The 26658-nt window shown below is 49.6% G+C and overlaps 1 protein-coding gene across 1 annotated transcript in view; it reads left to right on the top strand.

The window, feature by feature from the left end:
- The window catches only part of ABCA13 (ATP binding cassette subfamily A member 13), a 2435905-nt gene that overhangs the window by 482465 nt on the left and 1926782 nt on the right, over positions 1-26658 (top strand). The window contains exon 13 of the mRNA XM_069216941.1: positions 8705-8781. Coding sequence (XP_069073042.1) covers positions 8705-8781 — 77 coding nt within the window. The remainder of the gene's footprint in view (positions 1-8704; positions 8782-26658) is intronic.

The following is a 26658-nucleotide window of genomic DNA, read 5'->3' as shown; positions in this document are numbered from 1 at the left end:
TAAGTTCAAGGTCAAAATAGCACCAAAAAGCACAAAACCCCAACAGCGGCTATCTGGTCATGTTAGACCATGTCAAAGTCAAAAGTTAAGACCGACTGCGGTGGTGCAATTATCCAACCATGTTTGTTTTGGAGGAAGGTTTTCCACCTAACTTAGAAACTTTTCCGGAGAAAAAATTGTCTTTGATAAACAGTCAGAGCAAGCTGTAAGTTAGATTCTTAGCAGGGCTCGATAATGCTGGGGTGCTGGGAAGCAGGGTCTAGGAGTCAATTGGAGAGTTTTGGCTTTGGGCCAAGTGAAGCCATTAATGAAGATTATCAGCGCCAGTGCTTAGATGCTGCTTAGCATCAAGTCCAGTAAAGCCGGTGACCAGGCACTGCTTGTATTTGAGTTCTATGAAGCCGTTGATTAAGGCTGTCGGCATATATGCTGCATGTTGGGTCTTGTGAACCTTTGAGTTACGCAGGTATGAATAAAGTCTGAATAGAGCCAATTGTCCAGGACCTTGGGGACAGTACTTGGGGGTTAGAACTCACTTCCACAGTTGCCAGTAGATGAGACCGGGTCAGGTCCAGTTTTGGAAGGGTCAGCTGGAAAGCAGGAAAAGGTCTTTGCATACTTACTGTAGTACTTTAGTTCAAACAGGTCAACCAACCAACCCTTGAAGTTACTTCTGGGGCTCTGGAATCAAGGCAATCTGGGCCAATCTTCCTTTAGGCTCTTTACACAGCAGGTCAGCCTTTTTTCTGATTCTTCTCAGGTCTAGGACTTTTCTTAGGAGAGTTCTGGAATGCATTTGTATGCCCAGTGCCAGTCTATTGGTGGGGAAAGTCCTTTGTCCACCCACTAAACCAGTTCTGCAGAGTTTCCCCTCCTACTGAGGTTGGAGCCAGTATCACTATAAATACAAAAGGGAGACAGGCCTAGGTGTGAGCTTCATCTGCCAGTGACATGGTAGTCATCCACTGAAGTTCAGAAAGACCATTCTGCCCTCCTCATTCTCAGGACAGTTTGACCACTGTTTGGGAGCAATACATGTCTCACCAGAGGGGAGCCATCAGTGTTCAGTTGGATACTTGCAGAAAAGCATTTTCATTTTAGGTAGAAAAGAGATAATTTTCTGGTAGTATATTTTCCTGAATAGTAACATAAAATTTGACTTTACCTTTAAGTTTGATTATAAATTACTATTGCAATGAATCATTGAGTCATTTTTCTAGCTGCTCCCAAAAACGAATTAAGCTTTATAAAATGTTATAATGTAACCCTGTGTTCTCCTATAGGAGAGCCTGTCTTGCCACAGTGAAAAATAACTTTGGGGATTTTCCCTGCCAAGATATGTAAAACAATAATTTTGACATGCTCTTCTTTTAAAAGTGATGCTACTGGCTTTATTGGGCAATAAGACATACCTTAGGGGTAGCCTCTAGATATTAAAAAGGAAGGTTTAAGCCTGTCAAAGAGATTTTGACAGGTTGAAATGTTAATTTAAAATTGCACATGCATGCTACAGTGGTAGGCCTGGAGACATGTTTTACAGGGCTACTGCAGTAGGCAGAACAGTGGGTTCTACAACCTACTAGAAGCATTTAATTTACCTGCCCCGGGTATAAGTAGTATTGCATACAAGAGCTTGCAAGTAAACTGTGCCCATTAGGTGTAGGTCGAATTTACCATGTTTTAAAAGGAGAGTACACGCACTTTACCACCTGTTGGCAGGGTAAAGTGCACAGAGTTCTAGGGGTAATAAAACCAGGGTTAGCAAATTAAAGCAAAAATGTGGAGCAATGCCATGGTCAGGGTAATAAATTCCAACACTAATTCAACCATGTTTAAAGGGGGAGCACAAGCACTTTACTACTGGTTAGCAGGGAGAAAGTGCACACAATTCTACAACTTGCAAAAATTGATAGGGTAAAAATTGTGGAAAAGGGCATAGCATGGCTAAGAGGTGTTAATTTCCTACACTGTGAATATCAGAACTTCAAAGTCTTCTCATAATTAATCTAGAGTCAACTTCATCAAAGCAGAGCAATAGATAAACTGACAAACACTAAATGGTTAGGGAGCTTGCTGGTGAACAACATCAATGAGAGAAGTACGGAAGACGGTACATCCCTGGAAATGGACCATCTTATTCCCTACTCTAGGAAACATTAATGCAGGGTTTGACATTAAATCAATTAAGATTCTACAGACAGTTGCACATATCCTGAATTTGAAGAAAGTGGATGCTACAAAACTGATTTTGAAGTGCCAGTTGTAGAGGAGGCATTAATAATAATGTTGGTCTTGGAGGCAAGTCGTCATTGGCAAATGGAGACATCGTGAGCATGGACTTGAAGGGTGCTGTTAGACCTGACAGCCATAGGGCGGTCTTTCCCCAGATGTTTTGCCTTTCACCTCCTGTTTTTGCTATATATTTTTGTTGGCCTTAGGACTCTGAGCACTTTACCACTGCTGATCATTGCTAAAGTGCATGTGGTTCACCCTTAAACATGGTAACATTGATATATACGTAATTGACCTATTTAATTTACTTGTAAGTCCCATGTAAAGTGGTACACCATATACCAAGGGCCTGTATATTACATGCTACTAGTAGGGCTGCAGCACTGCTTGTGCCACCCACAAGTAGCCTTTCAAACCTGGCTCAGGCCTGCCATTGCAGTTTCACTGCCACTTCGACTTGGCATTTACAACCTCTCACCAAGCCCTAAACTCCCATTTTATTACATATAAGTCACCCCAAAGACAGGCCTTAGGTAGCCCATGGGGCAGGGTGCAATGCAAGTAAGAGGCAGGACATGTACTTATACGTTTATTTTGTCCTGGTAGTGAAAAACTCTCAAAGTCATTTTTCACTACTGTGAGGCCTCTCTCATAGGCCAGCATCAGGAACTCCTTAATGTACTTTTGAGTTGTAATTCTTGATCAGAAAGGAGTAGCTACATCATGCTTCATACTTTTAAAATGGTAATGATAAATCCTCTTTACTGGTAAAGTCGGATGTTAGAAATGGGGCCTTGGTTAGCCGTGAGGTTACCCCCGTCCAAGCAAGGACCCTCACTCTAGTCAGGACAACAGAGAAACACACCAGAAACAACACCAGAAACACACCAGAAACAACCCCCTGTTGCCCCTTTGGTAGCTAGGCACGAGCAGAAAGGCTTAACCCAGAAGCAAGGTGTGAAGTATTTGTACCAACTTACAGAGTAACATAGTGAAACACTACAAAATGGACACCACACAAGTTTAGAAAAATAGTAAATATTCATCTAGGTAAACAAGACCAAATACGATAAAAGTCTGCAATACGTAATTAAAAATATGACTTTAGCACTAAAAAACACAAAAATAGTGCCTATAAGCACCAATGCTGCAATTTGATGTTAAGCGGCATGGTGACAGAGTTGTTTCCCACAATGCAACACCACTGGCACCGTTTTACGAAGTCACACGAACCCCCAGGTACAGTGTCTTAGCAAAAGTGTGGAAAACAGGCTGGTGCAAGAAGTCTGGGAGTGAGGCATCCAGGATCCGAGGCGTCATCGGTCTGGAGCTGGGGGGGAGGAGCGGAGGCAGTACGAAGAGGCGTTGGGCCCTTGCTGTGGATCGGTGGAGGTGAGGTGGGGACAGTTACAAGGAGTTGGTCGCTGGGCACCTCTGGCAAAGTCATAGACTGGTGAAGTCACAATGCTGCGGGGTGACCTCACGGGGTCGTGATCACATCACAGGGCCACAGGCATTGTGATGGAGTCAGGTGTCACAAACATCGGTGCTATGACACTCCGATCTTGTGAGGTCTTGGGACACCAGCGGCGTCGGTGACGTGGGGCCTGTGATGTCAGTGGGGTCGTCGGGCTTCTGCGAGGCCACCGCTTCAGGCGCAGGCACCATCACAGGTTCCATGCAGCGGTGTCCTTGCGAAGTTGCACAGTGTCGTCCAGTGGCGTTTCACAGGATTTCACCAGGAATTCACTCTCAGGGGCCCAGGAACTGTAATGGCACCCTCTGACAAGCTAGAGTGTACAGCATGCAGGCTCAGAGACTGGTTGGTGAAGGCTTTACTGTCCCTGAGGCTTCAAAAACAGAAGGCAAGCTCAGTCCAAGCCCTTGGAGATTCTTCTCAAGCAGGAACATACCACAAAGTCCAGTCTTTGTCCCATTTCACAGGCAGAAGCAGCAACTGCAGCATAGGTCAAAGGAGCACAGTCACATGCAGGGGCAGCACTTCTCCTCAGCGCTTCAGCTCTTCTCCTTGGCAGAGGTTCCTCTTAAGTCCAGAAGTGATCTAAAGTCTGGGGTTTTGGGTCCAATACTTATACCCCTTTCAGAGAAAAGTCTCTGTTGTTTAAAGGATCCTGCCTTGCCCAGGCCAGGCCCCAGATACACACTAGGGGGTTGGAGACTGTATTGTGTGAGGACAGGCACAGCCCATTCAGGTGAAAGTCTACCCCAGATGGCTCCTCATGATTGCAGGCTACACCCCAGCTCCCATTGTATCACTATGTAGAGGAAATTCATAAACAGCTCGACTGGCAATCTGACCCAGACAGGGAATCCACAAACAGGCAGAGTCACAGAATTGTTTAAGCAAGAAAATGCCCACTTTCTAAAAGTGGCATTTTCAAACTAACAATCTAAAAAACAACTTCACTAAAAGATGCATTTTTGAATTATTCAGAGACTGCAAACTCCACATTTCTATCTGCTCCCAAAGGGAAACAGCACTTTAAGGATTTTTAAAGCCAGCCTCATTGTTCACCTATGAGAGAGATAGGCATTCCAACAGTGAAAAACGAATATGGCAGAATTTCACTGTTAGGAAATGTAAAAACACACCAGCACATGCCATATCTTTAACTTAAACTGAACCCTGCCCATGGGGCTACCTAGGGCCTGCCTTAGGGGTACCTTATATGTATAAAAATGGAAGGTTTGGGCTTGGCAATTGGGTACACATGTCAAATCGAATTGGCAGGTTAAAACTGCACACACAGACACTGCAGTGGCAGGTCTGAGCCATGTTTACAGGGCTACTCATGTGGGTTGCACAATCAGTGCTGCAGGCCCACTAGTTGCATTTGATTTAAGGCCATGGGAACCTCTGGTGCACTTTTAAGTTTACCATCTATAATGCAAACTTAAGCTTCTTGCTCCTTTTCGAAGCACTCTTCCTTGATGGTGCTGCCTAGCTCTGCTAATGCATCTCTCCTGTTAAAGAGCCTACTTCTAACTTTCCTGTTGATTTAGCCAAAGATGATGTGTCATTATGGAATTTTCTTTCTATGCCAACTGGCAGCAACACAAACAAAGTCAACCAAACACTTCCCCTAACAGAAAGCCAGAATTATTGACTTAAGCTTAGTAAAACAAATCACTGGAACCAGCATTTTATTTATGGCTTTGTTAGGACGGGAGGGTGGGCCTGGCCCTGGAAGTAGTTGCCTTATTAGCCTTTGTTTATGAAGACCGTGAGAACTCATTGGGGAGCACCTGAAATGTTGCCACTGTCTGCTATCCCTCTGCCGCCAGGCTTGAGGTACTTAAACTTATTGCTACTCATATTCGTCTATGCAGGCTTGTCAGGCTTCTCCCAAATTTGATTTCAGATAAGTCCCAAAACTTTCACACGGTAAGTACTCATGAAATACTGAGCGGCATAATGCTGCTCTTTGTCTGCACTGCTAGAAAAAAGATACCAGTTTCTATTTTAAGGCATTTTTTCTTGATTGTGCACTCCAAAATAACCACTCACACATGTATGTGCTTTAACCCTTTCGCTGCCAGGCCTTTTCCCCCTCCTGTGCCAGGCCTTTTTTTTGGCTATTTGGGGCAGTTTGCGCTTAGGCCCTCATAACTTTTTGTCCACATAAGCTAGCCAAGCCAAATTTGCGTCCTTTTTTTACAACATCCTAGGGATTCTAGAGGTACCCAGACTTTGTGGGTTCCCCTGAAGGAAGCCAAGAAATTAGCCAAAATACCGTGAAAATCTTGTTTTTTTTAAAAAAATGGGAAAAAGTGGCTGCAGAAGAAGGCTTGTGGTTTTTTCCCTGAAAATGGCATCAACAAAGGGTTTCCGGTGGTAAAATCACCAGCTTCCCAGCTTTCAGGAACAGACAGACTTGACTCAGAAAACTCAATTTTTCAACACAAATTTGGCATTTTACTGGGACATACCCCATTTTAAAAAAAAATTGTGCTTTTAGCCTTCTTCCAGTCAGTGACAGAAATGTGCGTGAAACCAATGCTGGATCCCAAACACCTAAACATTTCTGAAAAGTAGATAAAATTCTGAATTCAGCAAGGGGTCATTTGTGTAGATCCTGCAAGGGTTTCCTACAGAAAATAACAACTGAAAAAGAAAAATATTGAACTTGAGGTGAAAAAAACAGCACTTTTTCTCTACGTTTTACTCTGTACTTTTTCCTGCAATGTCAGATTTCCGAAAGCAATATACCGTTACGTCTGCTGGACTCCTCTGGTTACGGGGATATATAGGGCTTGTAGGTTCATCAAGAACCCAAGGTACCCAGAGCCAATAAATGAGCTGCACCCTGCAGTGCGTTTTCATTCTAGACCGGGTATACAGCAATGTATTTGCTGAAATATAAAGAGTGAAAAATAGCTATCAAGAAAACCTTTGTATTTCCAAAATGGGCACAAGATAAGGTGTTGAGGAGCAGTGGTTATTTGCACATCTCTGAATTCTGGGGTGACCATACTAGCATGTGAATTACAGGGCATTTCTCAAATAGATGTCTTTTTTACACACTCTCTTATATTTGGAAGGGAAAAATGTAGAGAAAGACAAGAGGCAATAACACTTGTTTTGCTAATCTATGTTCCCCCAAGTCTCCTTATAAAAATGATACCTCACGTGTGTGGGTAGGCCTAGCGCCCACGTCAGGAAACGCTTCAAAACGCAACGTGGACACATCACATTTTTTCACAGAAAACAGAGGTGTTTTTTTGCAAAGTGCCTACCTGTGGATTTTGGCCTCTAGCTCAGCCGGCCCGGGGGGGGGGGCAGAAATGGCCTAATATAAATTTGACTCCCCACCCCCCCCAAACCCCCCCTGCCCGGGAGCGACCCTTGCCTACGGGGTTGCTCCCCCTGCATGACATTGGCGCCAAAGGGGGCAGAAATGGTCTAAATACAATTTGCCCCCCCATGGGAGTGACCCTTGCCTAATGGGTCGCTCCCCATCTCTAAAAAAACAAACAAAAAAAAAAGAAATTGCCCTGGCGCCTAGAGGTTTCTGCCCCCTCTGGGGCCAGATCGGCCTAATAATAGTTTAGGTGGGGAGCGACCCTTGCCTAAGGGGTCGCTCCCCACCTAAAAAAAACAAAAAACAAAACAAATAGAAAAAAAATAAATGATCCCTGGTGCCCTAGAGATTTCTGCTCCCCCTGGGGGCAGATCGGCCTAATAATAGAAATACATTTCCTTCCCTTTGAAGCCTCTCCGGGCCTCCCCCACGTGATTGAAAGAGAAATGCTGAGCATTTCTCTTTCAATGCGCGATGGGGGAGACCCTGTGACTAATCAGCGCGCGCTCGCGCGCTGACGTCACGGGGGGGTGGGTCGTGGGTGGAAGGCGAAGGGCTTCCACTTCCATCCCCGCCTTGGGGGGGGGGGTGGGTTGCCCAGGGGGGAAGTGCTAGCGCTCCCCCTAGTTCCAGTGCCTTGGACGAGGTGAGCTCGTCCAAGGCACACTGGAACTGTAGCCTTGGACGAAGTCACCTCGTCCAAGGCACAGAACAGGTTAAAACTAACTCAATGTACATATATATTTGCCTCATTTGTTCTCATCTCTTTTGCACTTTCTTTCCCAGCTTTTGTCACAGCTCCTAAACAAGCATCATCACAGTCAACGTGACTGGCTTAAATGAATAGGCATATAGGATCTCTGCATGACAGTGTTATCATGTGCTGGGCTTTTAAAGTAGGGATGGGTGTAACTCACGTACGTCACCTTGCCGCACTGCCCTGCCTGAAAGGAAAAGGGCAGGAACCAGTTATGTACGTAATACGCACATCCCTTTCCTTTCCCACTGCGCTGGCGCCTTTTTGGCTGCCTAGCACCAACTCAGGCATCCTTGCACCTCAGTGTGAGGTTGCCTGTGTTGTAGGCAGGATTGGTTTTGTGCAGGAAGTGGCACCACCCCGCACAAAAACAATCTTGGGAGGATTGTTCCCTGTTCTATGTGTGCTGCAGAATGAACTAACGAGGAGAAATAAAGATATTTCCCCTCATTGCACATCTGCTGGGGAGGCATAAAGTTTTGGTGCATCCCAAGGTTTACACGGTCTTGTAAATCTAGGGATGCATCAAAATCCATAGGTGCTGAGTGGGAACACCCACTGCAATGCCCATGAAACGCCTCCCTTGCGCACAGTTAGGCAATGCAGCAAATTACTCTGCCTTGCCTTAGTCCATATCTATAAGGCAATTCAAAGCCACACAAAGGGGCTCATATATATGCTCCTTAGTGTTTAAGTGTAAGAATTATATTTAAAAAAAAGAAAAACGAAACAATGCCAAAAAAAGTCTATAGAAATGTGCTTATTCTGTATTTGCATTGAGCAAAAGTACAAGAATATATACAAACGTGTTACTATTTATGTCTTTCTTTAATCCAGAAGCGAAAAGCGAAAGCAACGATAACCTCTGAATTAATTGTTTTTGCAATTGCAGCTTAGAAGGAAGTCTCTCAGAACTTTTATCACGAAATCCTGCAATAGCTTTCTTAAGCAACAGCAGTATGCCCGCAGGTAAGCTTCTAACATATTTCTCCTTCAAAGTCGCAATAAACACGTGCTGTAGGATTTGCAAGCTGTAATGAGTTTATATAGCTTTTACAAATGTTTAATTTGCTCCGTGTACTGTAGTTTTTCAGTAATGTTTAGGAGTCTTGTAGGCAAGTTGTTACATTTTGCTCGAGGAGGGCCTCGTTCTTTGCAGTGGGTACTACAGTTACTGCCAATAATAAACGAAAAATAACATCTACACTAAGAAGTTGACAATATCAGAAGATACAATTACAAATTACAAATGGCATGAATCTTGCAGATGAGATTATTTCTCAATTTAGCTTTAACACTCTGAAAGGGAAGACTATAAATGTAGTATTATATTATTGTGTAAAAAATTGGGTTGTTATTTATATTGTGCTTTTAAGTGCATTAGTTATGGGAATAACTATGGGGGTCATTCCAACCCTGGCGGTCGGTGTTAAAGCGGCGGCCAATCCGCCAACAGGCTGGCGGTCCAAAAAATGGAATTCCGACCCTGGCGGGAACCACCAACACGGCCCGCCACTTTAACACTCCGACCGCCACAGCGGTACAAACAAACAGCTCGGCGGTCACTGCCAACAGACAGGTGGCAGACAATGTACCGCCCACACTATCATGACCCACCAATCCGCCACCTTTTCCGGGGCGGTTGCCCCGCCGATAAAAGCACGGCGGAAACAGACTTTCCTAATGGAAAACGCTCACCTCTACACACTCCACGAGGAATCGGGACAGCATGGAACCGGAACTACACATCCTCCCAGCCATTGTCTTCCTGCTCCTCTACCAGGAGCACGAACGCCGGCGCAGACGACAACGGTGAGTACTGCACCTACGACACAGGGGAGGGGGAGGCAAAAAATTACGAGGACACACATACGCCACACACCCACCCCCACCCTCACCCACTACAACACACACATCAATGCAGAGCAACAAGTCAGAGTGACACCCCCCAAGCCCACCGGAAGAATGCAAAGACAAAATAAAATGATCATTAAAATTGAAGTATATTATAGCATATTTGAAGTTAAGTGAATTATGAAATATCTAAATAAAATATATTACATCATCAACAATATATACATAGGTCAAAAGTCCGGTCCATATTGTCTATCATCCATTGTTCGTGGGCCAATGGGCCTAAACACATGGGCAAAGCCCACACACGAGAACCGATTCCATTGGAGAGAACACTGCAGGGGCATCAGATAGTAAAACTACAGGCACCTCAGGGGGAAGGGAAGGGGGGGCACCTCAGCCACATGAGTCCACGATGCCAGATCCACGAGGGGCCTCCATGCCCACTGGACCATCCTGGGGAGTGCAAAGCCACAGTCTCACAAGTCTCTACAGTGAGTGGGTTGCCCACTGGACCATCCTGGGGAGTGCAAAGCCACAGTCTCACAAGTCTCTACAGTGGGTGGGTTGCCCACTGGACCATCCTGGGGAGTGCAAAGCCACAGTCCATCAAGTGGATTACAGACTCCACTGGTTCTGGAGGAGGCATGGTGGCCAGAGTGCTTCATGAAGCCCTGCCCAACACAGATCCGGCCCTGCCAATGGGCCAGCGGTGCTTGCGATGAAGGCCCCAGCGGAGCGGTTCAGAGACGGTGGTGCCCAGCGGAGCGGTGCTTGGGATGAAGGGCCCAGCGGAGCGGTGCTTGCGATGAAGGCCCCAGCGGAGCGGTGCTTGAGAGGAAGGGCCCAGCAGAGCGGTGCTTGAGAGGAAGGGCCCAGCGGATTTGTGCTTGTAACGGCGGTGCCCAGCGGAGCGGTGCTTGAGATGAAGGGCCCAGCGGAGCGGTTCTTGAGATGAAGGGCCCAGCGGATCGGTGCTTGAGACGGCGGTGCCCAGCACAGCAGTTCAGAGACGGCGGTGCCCAGCGGAGCGGTGCTTGAGATGAAGGGCCCAGCGGATCGGTGCTTGAGACGGCGGTGCCCAGCGGAAGAGTTCAGAGACTGCGGTGCCCAGCGGAGCGGTGCTTGAGACGGCGGTGCCCAGCGGAGCGGTGCTTGAGATGAAGGGCCCAGCGGAGCGGTGCTTGAGATGAAGGGCCCAGCGGAGCGGTGCTTGAGAGGAAGGGCCCAGAGGAGCGGTGCTTGAGACGGCGGTGCCCAGCGGAGCGGTGCTTGAGATGAAGGGCCCAGCGGAGCGGTGCTTGAGATGAAGGGCCCAGCGGAGCGGTGCTTGAGAGGAAGGGCCCAGCGGATCGGTGCTTGAGACGGCGGTGCCCAGCGAAGCAGTTCAGAGACGGCGGTGCCCAGCGGAGCGGTGCTTGAGATGAAGGGCCCAGCGGATCGGTGCTTGAGACGGCGGTGCCCAGCGGAGCAGTTCAGAGACGGCGGTGCCCAGTGGAGCGGTGCTTGAGATGAAGGGCCAAGCGGAGCGGTGCTTGAGACGGCGGTGCCCAGCGGAGCGGTGCTTGAGATGAAGGGCCCAGCGGAGCGGTGCTTGGAGTGAAGGGCCCAGCGGAGCGGTGCTTGAGATGAAGGGCCCAGCGGAGCGGTGCTTGAGAGGAAGGCCCAGCGGATCGGTGCTTGAGACGGCGGTGCCCAGCGGAGCAGTTCAGAGACGGCGGTGCCCAGCGGAGCGTTGCTTGAGATGAAGGGCCCAGCGGAGCGGTGCTTGCGATGAAGGTCCTAGCGGAATGGTGCTTGAGAGGAAGGGCCCAGCGGAGCGGTGCTTGAGAGGAAGGGCCCAGCGGATCGGTGCTTGAGACGGCGGTGCCCAGCGGAGCGGTGCTTGAGATGAAGGGCCCAGCGGAGCGGTGCTTGAGATGAAGGGCCCAGCGGAGCGGTGCTTGAGAGGAAGGGCCCAGCGGAGCGGTGCTTGAGATGGCGGTGCCCAGCGGAGCGGTGCTTGAGATGAAAGGCCCAGCGGAGCGGTGCTTGAGATGAAGGGCCCAGCGGAGCGGTGCTTGAGAGGAAGGGCCCAGCGGATCGGTGATTGAGACGGCTGTGCCCAGCGGAGCAGTTCAGAGACGGCGGTGCCCAGTGGAGCAGTGCTTGAGATGAAGGGCCCAACGGATCGGTGCTTGAGACGGCGGTGCCCAACGGAGCAGTTCAGAGATGGCGGTGCCCAGCGGAGCCGTGCTTGAGATGAAGGGCCCAGCGGAGCGGTGCTTGAGACGGCGGTGCCCAGCGGAGTGGTGCTTGAGATGAAGGGCCCAGCGGAGCGGTGCTTGAGATGTAGGGCCCAGCGGAGCGGTGCTTGAGAGGAAGGGCCCAGCGGAGCGGTGCTTGAGACGGCGGTGCCCAGCGGAGCGGTGCTTGAGATGAAGGGCCCAGCGGAGCGGTGCTTGAGAGGAAGGGCCCAGCGGATCGGTGCTTGAGACAACGGTGCCCAGCGGAGCAGTTCAGAGACGGCGGTGCCCAGCGGAGCGGTGCTTGAGATGAAGGGCCCAGCGGATCGGTGCTTGAGACGGCGGTGCCCAGCGGAGCAGTTCAGAGACGGCGGTGCCCAGCGGAGCGGTGCTTGAGATGAAGGGCCCAGCAGAGCGGTGCTTGAGACCGCGGTGCCCAGCGGAGCGGTGCTTGAGATGAAGGGCCCAGCGGAGCGGTGCTTGAGATGAAGGGCCCAGTGGAGCAGTTCAGAGACGGTGGTGCCCTGTTCAGCGGTGCTTGTCTTGAAGGGCCAGTTCAGCGGTGCTTGTCACGGCGGGGCCCTGTTCAGCGGTGCTTGAGAGGAAGGGCCCAGCGGAGCGGTGCTTAAGACGGCGGTGCCCAGCGGAGCGGTGCTTGAGATGAAGGGCCCAGCGGAGCTTTGCTTGAGATGAAGGGCCCAGCGGAGCGGTGCTTGAGATGAAGGGCCCAGCGGAGCGGTGCTTGAGAGGAAGGGCCCAGCGGATCGGTGCTTGAGACGGCGGTGCCCAGCGGAGCAGTTCAGAGACGGCGGTGCCCAGCGGAGCGGTGCTTGAGATGAAGGGCCCAGGGGAGCGGTGCTTGAGACGGCGGTGCCCAGCAGAGCGGTGCTTGAGAGGAAGGGCCCAGCGGAGCGGTGCTTGTCACGGCGGGTCCCTGTTCATCGGTGCTTGTCTTGAAGGGCCCAGTTCAGCGGTGCTTGAGACGGCGGTGCCCTGTTCAGCGGTGCTTGAGACGGCGGTGCCCTGTTCAGCGGTGCTTGTCTTGAAGGGCCCTGTTCAGCGGTGCTTGAGACGGAGGTGCCCTGTTCAGCGGTGCTTGTCTTGAAGGGCCCAGTTCAGCGGTGCTTGTCACGGCGGGGCCCTGTTCAGCGGTGCTTGTCTTGAAGGGCCCTGTTCAGCGGTGCTTGAGACGGCGGTGCCCTGTTCAGCGGTACTTGTCTTGAAGGGCCCAGTTCAGGGATGCTTGTCACGGCGGGGCCCTGTTCAGCGGTGCTTGTCTTGAAGGGCCCTGTTCAGCGGTGCTTGAGACGGTGGTGCCCTGTTCAGCGGTGCTTGTCTTGAAGGGCCAGTTCAGCGGTGCTTGTCACGGCGGGGCCCTGTTCAGCGGTGCTTGTCTTGAAGGGCCCTGTTCAGCGGTGCTTGTCACGGCGAGCCCTGTTCAGCGGTGCTTCTCTTGAAGGGCCCTGTTCAGCGGTGCTTGTCACGGCGGGGCCCTGTTCAGCGGTGCTTGACATGTCGTCCCAGGGAACCATATTGGGCCAATATTTCCCGCTCAGTCGCCATCCGACCTTTCACTTGCGGGGCCCTCCTGTGTTGGAGTGCTGGGCCCGTGGGTGTCATCCTTCACACCCGAAATGGGGCTGGTGGGGCCCTCCTGGGCAGCTCGCCTGCTGCCGGACTTGTCCGCCCTGCTGCCCTTGCCCTCCTTCGCGGATTCCTTGGGGGCCTTGCCTCCCTTTGTGGATGTGCCAGGTGACGGTGCCAGGGTAGTGTCTTTGGGGGCTGTCGTCTCAGGCCTCTTGCGCCGACCCTTCCCTTTTTTAGTTCTTTTCCCAGGGGGTGGGCTGGCTGTCCCCTTGCTGCTGGCCGATGTTCCTGCCCTAGGAGCTGGTGGACTCCAATAGCCCTGGACAATGTTCCTTGTTGGTGCAGGGCTTGTGGTGGCTGAGGTGCTGGTTGGACTCTTACGAGATGGAGGGGGTGGGTCAGGTGATGCAAAGAGGTTAATTTTGGAGAGGAAAAACTTTTTAGGAGCAGTGGGAAGGGTAGGTGCAGTGGATATGGGAGTGGAGGAAGAGGATGTGGTTGTAGGAGAGCCAAGTGTGCTGCCTTTGGGTGCAGGTGCTTGTGACGGAGGCTGTCGTGAGGTGGATGGCTGTTGGGTGGGTGGCTGCCTGCGTTTGTGTGGTTTGGAAGAGGGGGTGACAGACACAGTGGGAGAGGACACAGGGGACGTGTAAATGGCAGTGGGGGTGGTGACTGCACGTGTGCGGAGTGTTCTGGTGGGTGTGGTGGTGATGGACGTACTGGCTGATGGTGGTGTGCATGCAGGTGTGAGTGGAGACATCACAGGGAGGGAGGAGGGAGACGAGGAGGAGGGGGACACAGAGGAGGCAGTGGCTGTTGGCATGTCTGCATGTGGATGTTGCTTGTGTGAATGCTTGTGGGATGTGTGGTGCTTATGTCTGGATGAGCTGCCCTTGGGTGTTGATGTGTGTGCAGGCTGGTCTGTAGGTGTGGCTGGGATAGGCAGAGGAACAGGGGAGTGGGACTGGGATGAGGAAATTGGAGGGGGGGAGGCAGGAGACAGGGACAATGGCTGCCGTCAGTGCTGAGGCCAGAGCGTTGAACGATCACTGATGGGCAGCCTGACCCGAATGAATGCCCTCCAGGTATGCATTGCTCCGATGCACCTCCCTTTCTACCCCCTGGATGGCATTCAAAAGGGTAGACTGCCCAGCAATGAGCGTCTGGAGGAGGTCAATGATCTCCGCACTGAGGGCAGCAGGGGTAACTGGGGCAGGGCCTGAGGTGCCTGGGGCGAATGAAATGCCCGCCTTCCTGGCCGAGCGGGCACGGGGCGAACGCTGAGGGGCTGCTGGGAGGGCGAAGCTGGTGCGCTGGGTGGCGGCTGTACCTGTTGTTGCGGTGGGCACGGATTTTGCCGCCACCACAAGGGAGCTCCCTTCCGAGGACGTGTCGGTGTCGCTGACGTCTCCACGGGTCCCCGTTGTGGAGCTCCCCTCGCCCTCCGTCTCACTGGTGAACTCGGAGTCGGTTGCATGGCCCTCCGGGGCCATGTGAGATGCAGCTCCCTCGTGCTCCGATGCCACTTCTCCTCCGCCTGATGATGCTTATGCACACATGAACAGGAAGACCACAAAATAAGGGGGGGGAGAAAGAAAGACATGGAGAGTGCATGCATTGGCGACACCGTTGGCGGAGAGGACAGACACAGAAGCCCCCTGCACTACGCCGCGCACTCGGTGTACACTACTCAATTATTGTGACTTGGCCTACAAGCCTATGGACGACAACTGCACACATAGGTGTCCCAGGGCCATGGATAGCTGTACTTAGCATCCTACAGAGGTGGGGGGCGGGGGCACAGGGCCATGCCGTACGGAGGGGCCTAGCCTACAGAAATCGCCCTGGCCTAGGGATACCCACATCCCTCCTCCCCCACCCAGACACCTCCACTGTGCGCTAATATAGCAGTATTTGCTGATACTCACCCCCTTGTGTCTGCTGTGATGTCCTCACGCGCCCATCCAAATCGGGGTAGGCCACCGCCAGGATCCGGGACATCAGGGGGGTCAATTGCCGTGTGGCACCCCTCCTAGGTTGGGAGGCCATCCCCAGCAGAGCCTCCGCGGTCTTTCTGCTCCCGCGGCGGATGTCCTCCCACCTCTTTCGGCAGTGGGTGCCCCGTCTGTTGTGGACCCCCAGGGCCCGGACGTCCTTGGCGATGGCACGCCAAATGTCGATCTTCTGATGGGCGCTGACCTATGTGACATGTACAGGGTTTGAAAAGAAATATCATCACTTTTCTGCATGGTCGATGTGAGTGGCCCCCCCTCCCCAACCTTGCCATATGGCACATGCTCTCATCTGTCATGAGATGCATGCCTCATTCGCTCCCCTCCCCACCATCGTTCATACACCCCACTCAACCCAGGCATTGGCCACAAAACATGGTCCCAGTGTACTTACCTGTTGGTCTGGAGGACCGTAGAGTAGCGCATACTGGGGGAGGACCCCATCCACGAGTGTCTCCAACTCTTCTGAAGTGAAGGCAGGGGCCCTTTCCCCAGTCGCAGCAGCCATTGTCTCTTCCAGACCGAGGTCACAGCAGCACTTGCAGTATAGGTCCTCTCCTGTGGATGATCAGGTCTCGAGTGATTAAGCAGATAGAAAATGGCGGTCACGCCCACGGCGGTGCGTACCGCGACCGCCGGCGCACTTCGTCATTGGCTCCTGAAACCCATAGGGTTCAATATTAACCAATGCGGCTGAGCACAGCGGTCTTCGACTGCCTACGGCCACGGTGTGCCACGCCAGCGCATTGACCTCACATTTCATCGTCACACTTCACAGGTCAGGCAGCCGCCATTTCAAGGGCCCACATGGCTTAATTTCTACTGTGTCACACAGGCCTAGGCCTTGCATTGCCACTCATACAAGCCATTCAATGCATTGAGAATCGTGTACTGTGCAAGCTGTGTGAACGTACCTGTGGGTTGCTTGACTCTGTGCTCCATGTTGTCCTTCCTAGGCACCGTCCACTGGGACTTGCGAGGAGATGGAGGACTGTTCCTGTGTACAGGCCGCTGGTGGACCTGTCGACAATGGAAGAACGACATGTCATACTCACATACATACTTGACAGAGCCACCATTAATGAACTGTGTGCCCAGCTGGAGCCAGACCTGATATCACCCATCCGCCAACCCACAGGTATTCCCCCTCTAGTGCAGGTTCTGTCAGTGCTCCATTTTTTGGCAAGTGGATCATTCCAAACAACAGTGGCCATTTCATCTGGGATGTCTCAGCCTATGTTTTCTAAGGTTTTGTCCAGAGTGTTGTCTGCCCTGATGAAATACATGCGGAGCTACATTGTTTTCCCTGAGGTGGGCGATTTGGCTACAGTGAAGGGTGATTTCTATGCCCTTGGACATATTCCCAACATCATTGGTGCCATTGATGGGACCCATGTGGCTTTGGTACCCCCCAGAGGAAGTGAACAGGTGTACAGGAACAGAAAAAGTTATCATTCGATGAATGTCCAGGTGGTCTGTTTGGCAGACCAGTACATCTCCCATGTAAATGCCAAGTTCCCTGGGTCAGTGCATGACGCGTACATCATGCGAAATCGCAGCATCTCTTATGTGATGGAACAGCTACAGAGACACCGTGTGTGGCTAATTGGTGACTCTGGTTACCCCAACCTGTCCTGGCTACTGACCCCAGTAAGGAATCCTAGGACAAGGGCAGAGGAACGCTACAATGAGGCCCATGGGTGAACTAGGAGGGTGATCGAGCGGACCTTCAGCCTCCTGAAGGCCAGGTTCAGGTGCCTCCATATGACAGGTGCATCCCTATTCTACTAACCAAAGAATGTGTGCCAGATCATCATGGCCTGCTGTATGCTTCATAACTTGGCTTTGCGATGACAGGTGCCTTTTCTGCAGGAGGATGGTCCAGATGGCGGTGTTGTTGCAGCTGTGGAGCCTGTGGACAGTGAAGACGAGGAAGCAGGGGAAGAAGACATGCACAACAGGGACTCAGTGATCCAGCAATATTTCCAGTGAGACACAGGTAAGAATACAAACCTACATGTACTTTAACACTACTACCTCTCTACTGTGTGTCGTTTTCACCCAGTGTATGGTCACTGAGTTGTCACTTTCCCTTACGATTTAACAGATGTGGGTCCCACTGTGTGACATCTGCTTAGATTCCTCATGGACTAGAGCTGTGTGAAATAGGTATGTTGACATTAAACTTGAAAGATCATTTTGTCACTGTAATTGCTAATACACTATTTCGAAATCACAGACAGACTCCAGAATGTTTTGTGCTTTAAGTGTGTTTATTTAAGTGCTCAATATTGGAGGGGGTAGTGAAATGGTGAGGGGTGATGGCGGAGGAATGTCCATGGCAGAGTCCAGTCTATTAGTCTCACAGGTGCATTTCCCATATGGGCATAGGAAGTGGAGCTGGGGCAGTTTCAGTATGGACAGGGTGACAAAGTGGGACAGTAGGATGACAATCAGGGTGGTCTCATTTCTTGGCGGGGGTCTTGGCATCGTGCTCCGTCTTTGTCCTGGATCTCAGAGACCGTTTGCGGGGTGGTTATCCCTCTGCAGGGGGTGGGGTGCTGGTGTGGTGGTCCTGTGGCGGGGCGTCCTGTCCACTAGCGCCGGCGGAGGTGGTGGGCAGTTCATCGTCCATGCTAGTATCAGGGACCCCTTGTAGTGCCACAGTGTCCCTCCTGGTGTTGAGTACTTCCTTCAGCACCCCTACGATGGTGCCCAGGGTGGAGCTGGTGGTTCTGAGTTCCTCCCTGAAGCCCATATACTGTTCCTCCTGCAGGCACTGGGTCTCCTGAATTTGGCCAGTACCGTTGCCATCGACTCCTGAGAGTGGTGGTAGGCTCCCATGATGGAGGAGAGGGCCTCGTGGAGAGTGGGTTCCCTTGGCCTGTCCGCCCCTGTCGCACAGCAGCCCTCCCAGTTCCCCTGTGTTCCTGGGCCTCCGGCCCCTGGACCGTGTGCCCACTACCACTGCCCCAAGGTCCCTGTTGTTGTTGGGGTGGTGGATTAGCCGGGGTTCCCTGTAGTGGTGGACACACTGCTGATTGACGTGTCCTGGGGACGGAGGTATGGGCCCGCTGGGTGGGTGCTGTGCTTTTGTTTCCAGAGGGTGGAAGGTCTGTAGTGGCCTGTGACTGGGTGATGGGAACCAACTGTCCCGAGGTCCCCGATGGGCGCGGGCTGGTCATCTAGATCCAGTTGGACAGAGGTGCTGTCATCACTGTGGGCCTCTTCTGGTGGTGGTGTGGACATGTGTGAACCCTCCTGTCCGGTGACGTTGGGTAGGGGTCCTGCAGGGATAAAAAGATGGTTATTACATCTGTGTGTGTCATGGTGTGCAATGGGTGGGTGACCGTGTGCCCCAGTGCTTGAATTCCTGTGTGAGACCTTGTGTGAGGATTTAGGGGGTTGTATGGGTATGTGCAGTGGGCATGCTTTAGTGATGGGTGTCCATGCTTTGTTGTTGCATGCAGGGCTTGGTGTTGGGATGGGTGGTTTGTGATGTTGGGACATATGTGAGGAGTTGGGGTGCTGGGGGTGAGGGTGGGGGTATGTGATTGCATGCAGGTAGGGTGGGGGTTGTAATAGTTAAGATTTGACTTACCAGAGTCCATTCCTCCACCTACTCCTGCGAGGCCCTCAGGATGCAGAATCTCCAAGACCTGCTCCTCCCATGTTGTTAGTTGTGGGGGAGGAGATGGGGGTCCGCCGCCAGTCCGCTGAACCGCCAGGTCGTGTCTTGAGACCACGGAACGCACCTTCCCCCGTAGGTGGTTCCACCACTTCCTGATGTCCTCCTGATTTCTTGGGTGCTGTCCCACTGTGTTGACCCTGTCCACTATTCTTCGCCATAGCTCCATCTTCCTTGCAATGGAGGTGTGCTGCACCTGTGCTCCGAATAGCTGTGGCTCTACCCGGACGATTTCCTCCACCATGACCCTGAGATCCTCCACCGAGAACCTGGGGTGTCTTTGCCGTGCCATGGGGTGGTGTCGGTGATGTGTGGGGTGGAGTGTGTGGTGATAAGTGTGCTGATATGTAGTGGTGTGTTGTGTGAGGTGTGTGGAAGTTGTGTGGGTGATGGTGTTGTGTGCCTGTGGATACTGTTGTTCTTGCTGGTGCTCTCTCTGTGACCTTCTTTCTGAATTCTTTCTTGTGGGGGTTTGTGGGTGTTGTGGGTGTGTGTTTTATATTGTATTGGGTGTGTGGGAGTGGTGTGTGTATGTGTATCAGGTGTGTGTATTTCGAATTGTCCAATGTGGTAGTGTTTTGTAAATGTGTGTGCATGTTGAGCGCGGCGGTGTGTGCCTCCAATGGAATACCGCGGTTGAAAGACCGCTGTGTGGATTCGTGTGTTGTGATAGCGTGGGCGTATTTCTGTTGGCGTGACGGTGGAGGTTTTGTTTTCGCCAGTTTGTCACTGACCTTTTGTGTGGCGGACTTGTGTGGGTGTCTGAATTTTGGCAGATTCTGAAATGTGGGTCATAATAGCTGTGGCGGAATTCCACGGCCGCGGCGGTGTGTTGGCGGTCTTCTGCACAGTGGTAAGCGGCTTTTACCGCCAGTGTTGTAATGACCGCCATAATGTGTTTCCTGATAGGTTAAAGATAGTGAGGTATAACAAATGTCCAATAGAATTTTGGGGGAAGGTTCAACAAAAAAGGGATAAAAACCCATGACATGGAGAGCCAAGGGAATTAGGTAGGGAATGCTATTGATTTTATCCAGAAACTCTGTCACTCTGTTTGGTGACTTGTTGGTTTACTTAAAACCATCCTCGCCCTTAGATTTGTCCAATTTACACTTTACCTCTTTATGAGGGAAGTGCCCTTTTTGCCCCGGAGCTGAGTCCTGACTGATGGCGATTTGACTGATGTCCTGAAGACGAAGACTGAGCCTGTGCGCTGAACTAAACTTTGGAGGGTAACTATGACAATACAATTGTGATTTGTCTGTTAGCTTTTCCTTTCTAGGTACCAACTGCTTACTTTTGACAGAGACCATAGTTAGATGTTTTCCAAATTGGTGTTCTAAATTGTTTTGCATGAAGCCCAACATGCCAATGCTAATTAGTGGTTAGGACAGGTGTTCACTAAACTGACTCAAATAAACAAACGACCAAATCTATGATTTGTTGAACTGACGCGTTATTGACACCCCTCTAAGCTGATCTATGTTTACGCCGTGTTATGTTCTGATGTTTGTGATTCTTGCCTTAATGAAATCTTATCAAAGTTGCCATATCGTGACTATGCTATTATGTTTCTTGGTTTTGAGATTAACGCATCTGCTCTTAGATTTGTAATCAATAGGGAATAAAACTTATAAAATTCTACTAAACTGGTGTGGTTATTCATGGCTGCAAGGCCATGGTAGAGTTTTGAATTGATTAATGACTTTGAAATGTATGGCTATGATAACTATTGATGACATTATTGACGTATTGATTGACATATTGATTAGCTATCTCGTCCTAAGGTGTCTCTCAACTGGGCCAAAAGATTCATTTGCCTAAAAAGAGTCCTGATGTGTAATAAATTATCATAAAGGGGCGCATTATCAGTTCTGGTAGCAGAGCAATGGTTTGGCCTTTGGGGGCCCTAGGACGGAGTTTTATTGTTTAGACAGTTTTTCTGAGATAATGCAAATTGGAGGTATGATGCATTTCTAAATTCACCATGGCTTTCCTGGGATCTCGGAGCCTGCCTAAGTGAGTTGGGAATGTTCTCGGCATTATAGCATGTGTGGTGTAGGATTTGCGCTTGCTCAGCTTATGCATTTTGCAGGTGATTTGTGAAGTTTGTGTGTATTTAGGCCAGGTAATGTTGTTTTAGTAGGAGTGGGCGTACTCCGCAGTATGAGAGTAGTTGAAGTCAGCGTACTTCATATGATTGTGGCGCTTTGTGCTCAAAATTATCCACGTTATTGGTTGTTCATGTACGGACCCGTCATGGTCTAAGACTCCGGAGTATATTGACAAGTGTAGGAGACACTTGGGTTTATGTTGTAACTTGTGTGGTTTAATTAGGTCAATCGGGTGTGGTTGACAAGTCGAGTTTGAGTCAAAATTGTATGTGTGAAACCTTAGATGGAGATTTGGCAAGTTCTAAAGTGCACTAGAACGAACCATTGACAACTCGAGAGTAGGATTTGCGGGTCGAATTCTGCTTGCATATGCGGGAACTGAGAAGGCGAGAGTAGCGGCAGAGGCTTCAAGTGAAATCTCTGTAAAATTCTGAAGCGAATGTGTTACCCTTCCTGTAGTAAACCGGCAAAACTGTGTTGTTGTTGTTGTTAAGGTGCTTGCAGTAAATTTTTTGCATTAGTTTGGTGTGAATCCAGTGAGGGGCGGACGAGCCGCAAGACTTTGTCAGCTGCAGTGGGTGAAGAGTGTCCTGGGCATTAAAGTCACTTCTTGATTAAATACAAACAAAAAGAAAAAGTCGCAAAGATGAACTTTATCAAAGCTTTTAAGAGTGCTCTGAAAGGAGACCCATACATTATGGCGAGTGAAGGGGAGCCTACACCACCTGAGGGTACTCCAGCCTATATAGTCATGGAGGAAAAGGGTGTCGCTCCTTGTTTATGGATGAAACAGTGGCACAAATTGACAGAAAAAGAGGGATGTTTGGCGTTTCCGGAACACGGGACGTTCAATACAAGAGTTCCAGAGAATTTCAGGTGGATGTTAAGCGTACAGAAGCCACCTCCGAGGCCAGCTCAGTATGAGGCTTTAGCAATTTGGGATTTAATGGCTATTAAACAAAGACAAGAAAAATTCCAAAGAAGAATAAAGAGGGCAGAAAAGACTTTGGCAGAAGCTAGGTGGGATAATGAGAGCAAAATGTGGAGACTGGGAATAGTTGACGGACTCAAATTATTCCCAGCAATAACATAAGGAGATGAGACTCAGGGGAAGAAAGGCACATATAAAACAGACAAAGACTCTAATAAGCCTAAAGAGACTAAGAGATCTTGGATAGAAGAAGATGATTCAGACGATGAAGAATTCCTAAAACAGATATTACATGATCGCCTGCCACCTTATGCGGTAAGCGAAAATGGCCCGAGCACTAGTGCGGGTCCTGGGAACCAGACGCAGGAGAAGGAAGTTACTGATACAGTACAGACTAGTGATACGGGTTCGATACAGAATGGTGTCAGTGTACCCACTGCGCCAGACATGCAGATACAGTTGCAACCTCCACCTCAGATAAAGAGAATCTATCCAAACGTCCCAGTACTAGAGACTACTACAAATCTGATAGTTCTACCAGACCCGATATATACAAAATTGAGGTTAGTGCAGATTGAGCCAACTCCATAATTGCTGCCGCAGCCACAACTATTACCAGGGTATAATCCAGCAGAAGGACCTCCATTAATACCTGCCCCGGCTTCAGAGCATCAGACCTTTGGAGTTGCTGCTCCACAGAGTTTTGGACCAGGTCAGACACCGGCGGCCATATCATTACCAATTACTGTTGGTCCACCAGTGCCATTGTATGCATAAGGTAAGCCTGGTATATGTGATCAGGGAGTAATGACACAAGATGCAATAAGAGGAGGGTCCATAGGAACTCCCCAGTTAATGGCCACAGGAGAGCAAGCGGTCGAAAGACCGAGGTCTTTGTTAGACCTTAACCCGGCTGAATCACCGTTGGAGGCAATGAGACAGGCAGGGCTACGTGTGCTAACCCCACAGACAATAAGTACGAATGCTTCACAGTCACCAATGATGCATGCAGGGAATATTTCACTGCAAGGTTTTAGGATATAACAGTTAAATGAGTGGTTAGAGAAAACCTATGCTTTACAAAAGACTACAGTAACTGCAGTAGAACCGGAAAAGTTGGAAAAAAATTATTACCTGAATTTTGGGAGACTGGGCATGGAAGCTGCTGAACTAGTGGAAGGAACAATGGGGGTGAACAGATTGGAGTCATACACAGAAGCAGAATTGAGGTATCTGTGCCCTAAAATCAATAAAGAAGTAGGTAAGGTACATCAGAAGTGGGCGAACCTGGCAGACAAATACAATATCGATAGTGAGAGTACTAAACATTTGAAAAGAAGTTACAGATTAGACTTTGACTCAAAGGACTTCGAGCACATGAGGTCTGCCGGGATGAAAGCACATCTAAAAGTGTCTCTGGGAAGATTTGAATACCTTGTTTGAGATCATTGTTCCGCCCGACTTATGGCTTGAGTGCAAGAGAGGGGTAGACTGGCCGACACAGGAGCCAGCAAGGGATAATGTGACCGGAGCACCCTCTGAGGAGGTGATGAAGTACTATCATAAAGTAATTGAGTTTTTGAAACAGAAAGTGTCGCCGAAAGTGACTGATTGGCAGAAAATCGACCAGACCTCACAGGAGGTTAAAGAATCGATACATGCTTACTATGAGAGATTGTTGAAGGCATTCAAACATTACAGTGGTACTGAGACTATAGATCCGAAAGACATGAACCATCTTGTGTTCAAATTTGTTGAAGGGCTGAGACCAGAGGTTAGCCAGATGATTAAGAATCATTTGATCTGTTGGCAAGCGAAGCCGATTGATGAGGTGTCGCAGTACGCAAAATACTATAGTGACGAGATTGAGCTAAAGCAGAGAAAACTGAAGGAGAAAGTGATGGTGATGCAGATAAGGGCAGCACAGGCAGGTATGCAGGGAAATGGGATTCAGCAGATGATACAGCAGCGACCGCAATGGAATGGTGTGATTCAGGCACAACCGAGAGGTGGAGGTCGAGGTTTTGTGAATCGCGGTCCAGATTTGAATACTGAGGTGATTCAAAATGATGCGCAAGGGATGAAAAAGATGTCTCCATGTCACACGAGCGGGGGCGTGGGGCATTGGAAGTGGGAATGCCCAAATGTGGTGCAGGATGGTGTAGTTCAACAAAGCACTAATGTCGGTACATTACAAAATGTGAGAGGTCCAAAATTGAGAAGTCAAAATCCGAACTTTCAAAATAACATGGTGCAGATGGAAGGGCTACAGACGCTGCAGCAAATGCAAATGCCGCGTGGTCAACCAGAGCAAATGCAGCAAGTACAACAGCAGGTTCCCATGGTACCTAGACAGCAAATGCAATTATCATTAGCTCCAATGGGTCAGCAGCAGGTGATGCTTCCTCAGCAGGTCACAGGTCAAGTGATGAGCCAAAATGATACAGTATAGCAATTCCCATTGCATGGTGAAGATGGAATGAATGAGGAATGGTCAGATGACAGTTCAGACAGTGAAGAGTGCAGGCTGACAGCGTCCCTAGAAGTAGATCAGAGGGGACCCTATGTAGAGGGAAAGATAATGGTTCATAAGGTTTCATTCCTGGTTGATACCGGAGCTACGCGCTCTACAGTCAGAAGTGCAGAGGTTCCAAAATTACCACTTTCAGGGCATACCATAAGAGTAGTCAGGGTAGCAAACCAGTACTTGACAAATCCGATTACAGATCCAGTGCAAGTTGAGATTGGCAATTTCCAGGGACTGCATAAGTTTGTAGTCTGTGATTCAAGTCCTGTGTCCCTGCTGGGAAGAGACTTACTGTGCAAAATTAAATGCTCGATTACCTGTTCCAATGATTGAATTGAGGTACAGACAAATAGTGATGATGAAGGGGAAAATGGTCAGTTCTCAGAGTTCGAAACAGAAACCGCGAATGAAGATTACCCTTTGATAACATTATTCCCGATGCTTACAGTGACTGACTTACCAGCCGAATTACAGGGAGCGGTGACGGAGAAAGTGTGGGATTTGGCAGGAAAGGAAGTGGGACTGATAAAAGGAGTGGAACCAGTTAAAGTACAGGTAAAACCAAATGCAGTGTTTCCCCTGGTGCCGCCGTACCATATGGCAAAAGATGTCCTTCTTCATGTATCACAAATAATTGTGGACTTTGTAAAATAAGGAGTTCTGAAGGAAGTATTGAGCAGCTCATGTAATTCACCGATAAGGGGTCTGAAAAAGCCTTGTGGGAAGGTTCGAATTGTGCAGGACTTGAGGAAAATAAATGAGATTGTGGTAAAATGTTGCCCCATAGTGCCAAATCCAGCAGTGATCAGGTTTCAGGTTCCGTGTGATGCTGAATGGTTCACTGTTGTAGACTTGTCACAAGCTTTCTTTTCAGTGCCTCTTCATGAGAACAGCCAGTTTTTATTCAGTTTCAAATTCCTGGACAAGGTGTACAGTTGGTGCAGAATTCCTCAAGGGTTTTCTGAGTCACCGTCCATCTTCAATCAGATATTGAAAAAGGACTTAGAATCTTTAGTACTACCTTTCAGTTCAACTCTAGTACAGTACATTGACGACTTGCTGATTGCGTCCAGGACAAAAGATGACTGTAAGTATGACACAATTGCCTTGCTGAATCATTTGGGAAAGAACGGACATAAAGTGTCGCCAAAGAAGCTGTAGTACTGTCAGAAAGAGGTGAAGTACTTAGGACACTTGATTGAGAGAGGGTCCAGGAGAATATCGAAGGAAAGAGTGACAGCTATTTTGCAGATGAACCCCCCGACAACAAAGAGAGATGTCAGGATGTTTTTGGGAATGGTGGGCTACTGTCGTCAGTGGATACCCAACTTCTCAATTATCTCAAAACCATTGATAAAGATGACAGGCAAAGAGATCAAGGATGAACCGTACACCATAACCCTATCCAAGGAAGAGCTTGAGTCATTTATGGAATTGAGAGAGTGCATGTGCAGGGCACTAGCTTTGGGTATGCCTGATTACACAAAACCTTTTCTACTGTTTTGTCATGAACGTGATGCTTTTTCTTTGTCTGTCTTGACACAGGTCCATGGAGGTACAAACCGCCCTGTAGCATATTTTACAGCTACCTTGGACCCCGTCACAGCAGCCTTACCGGGTTGTTTGCACGCAATTGCAGCAGTTGGTCAAAGCCTCACGCAGGGTGAAGGCATAGTGATGGGACATCCCTTGACAGTAATGGTTTCACATTCAGTTGAAATTCTGTTGACTCGAACCAAAACCCAGCACATGACAAATGCCCGACTCACACAATATGAGACAATTATTTTGGGGTCGCATAATGTTTCACTGAAGCGATGTACTGTATTAAACCCGGCAACTCTACTTCCTGTTGAAAGTACTGAGATTAATAATGATGAGGAAATGGAGAATGATTGTCTTGCGGTA

The sequence above is a fragment of the Pleurodeles waltl genome, chromosome 2_1 (assembly GCF_031143425.1).
Source record: "Pleurodeles waltl isolate 20211129_DDA chromosome 2_1, aPleWal1.hap1.20221129, whole genome shotgun sequence".
NCBI lineage: Eukaryota > Metazoa > Chordata > Amphibia > Caudata > Salamandridae > Pleurodeles > Pleurodeles waltl.
The sequence above is the reverse complement of the archived record's forward strand: the minus strand, read 5'-3'. Positions and strand labels throughout refer to the sequence as shown.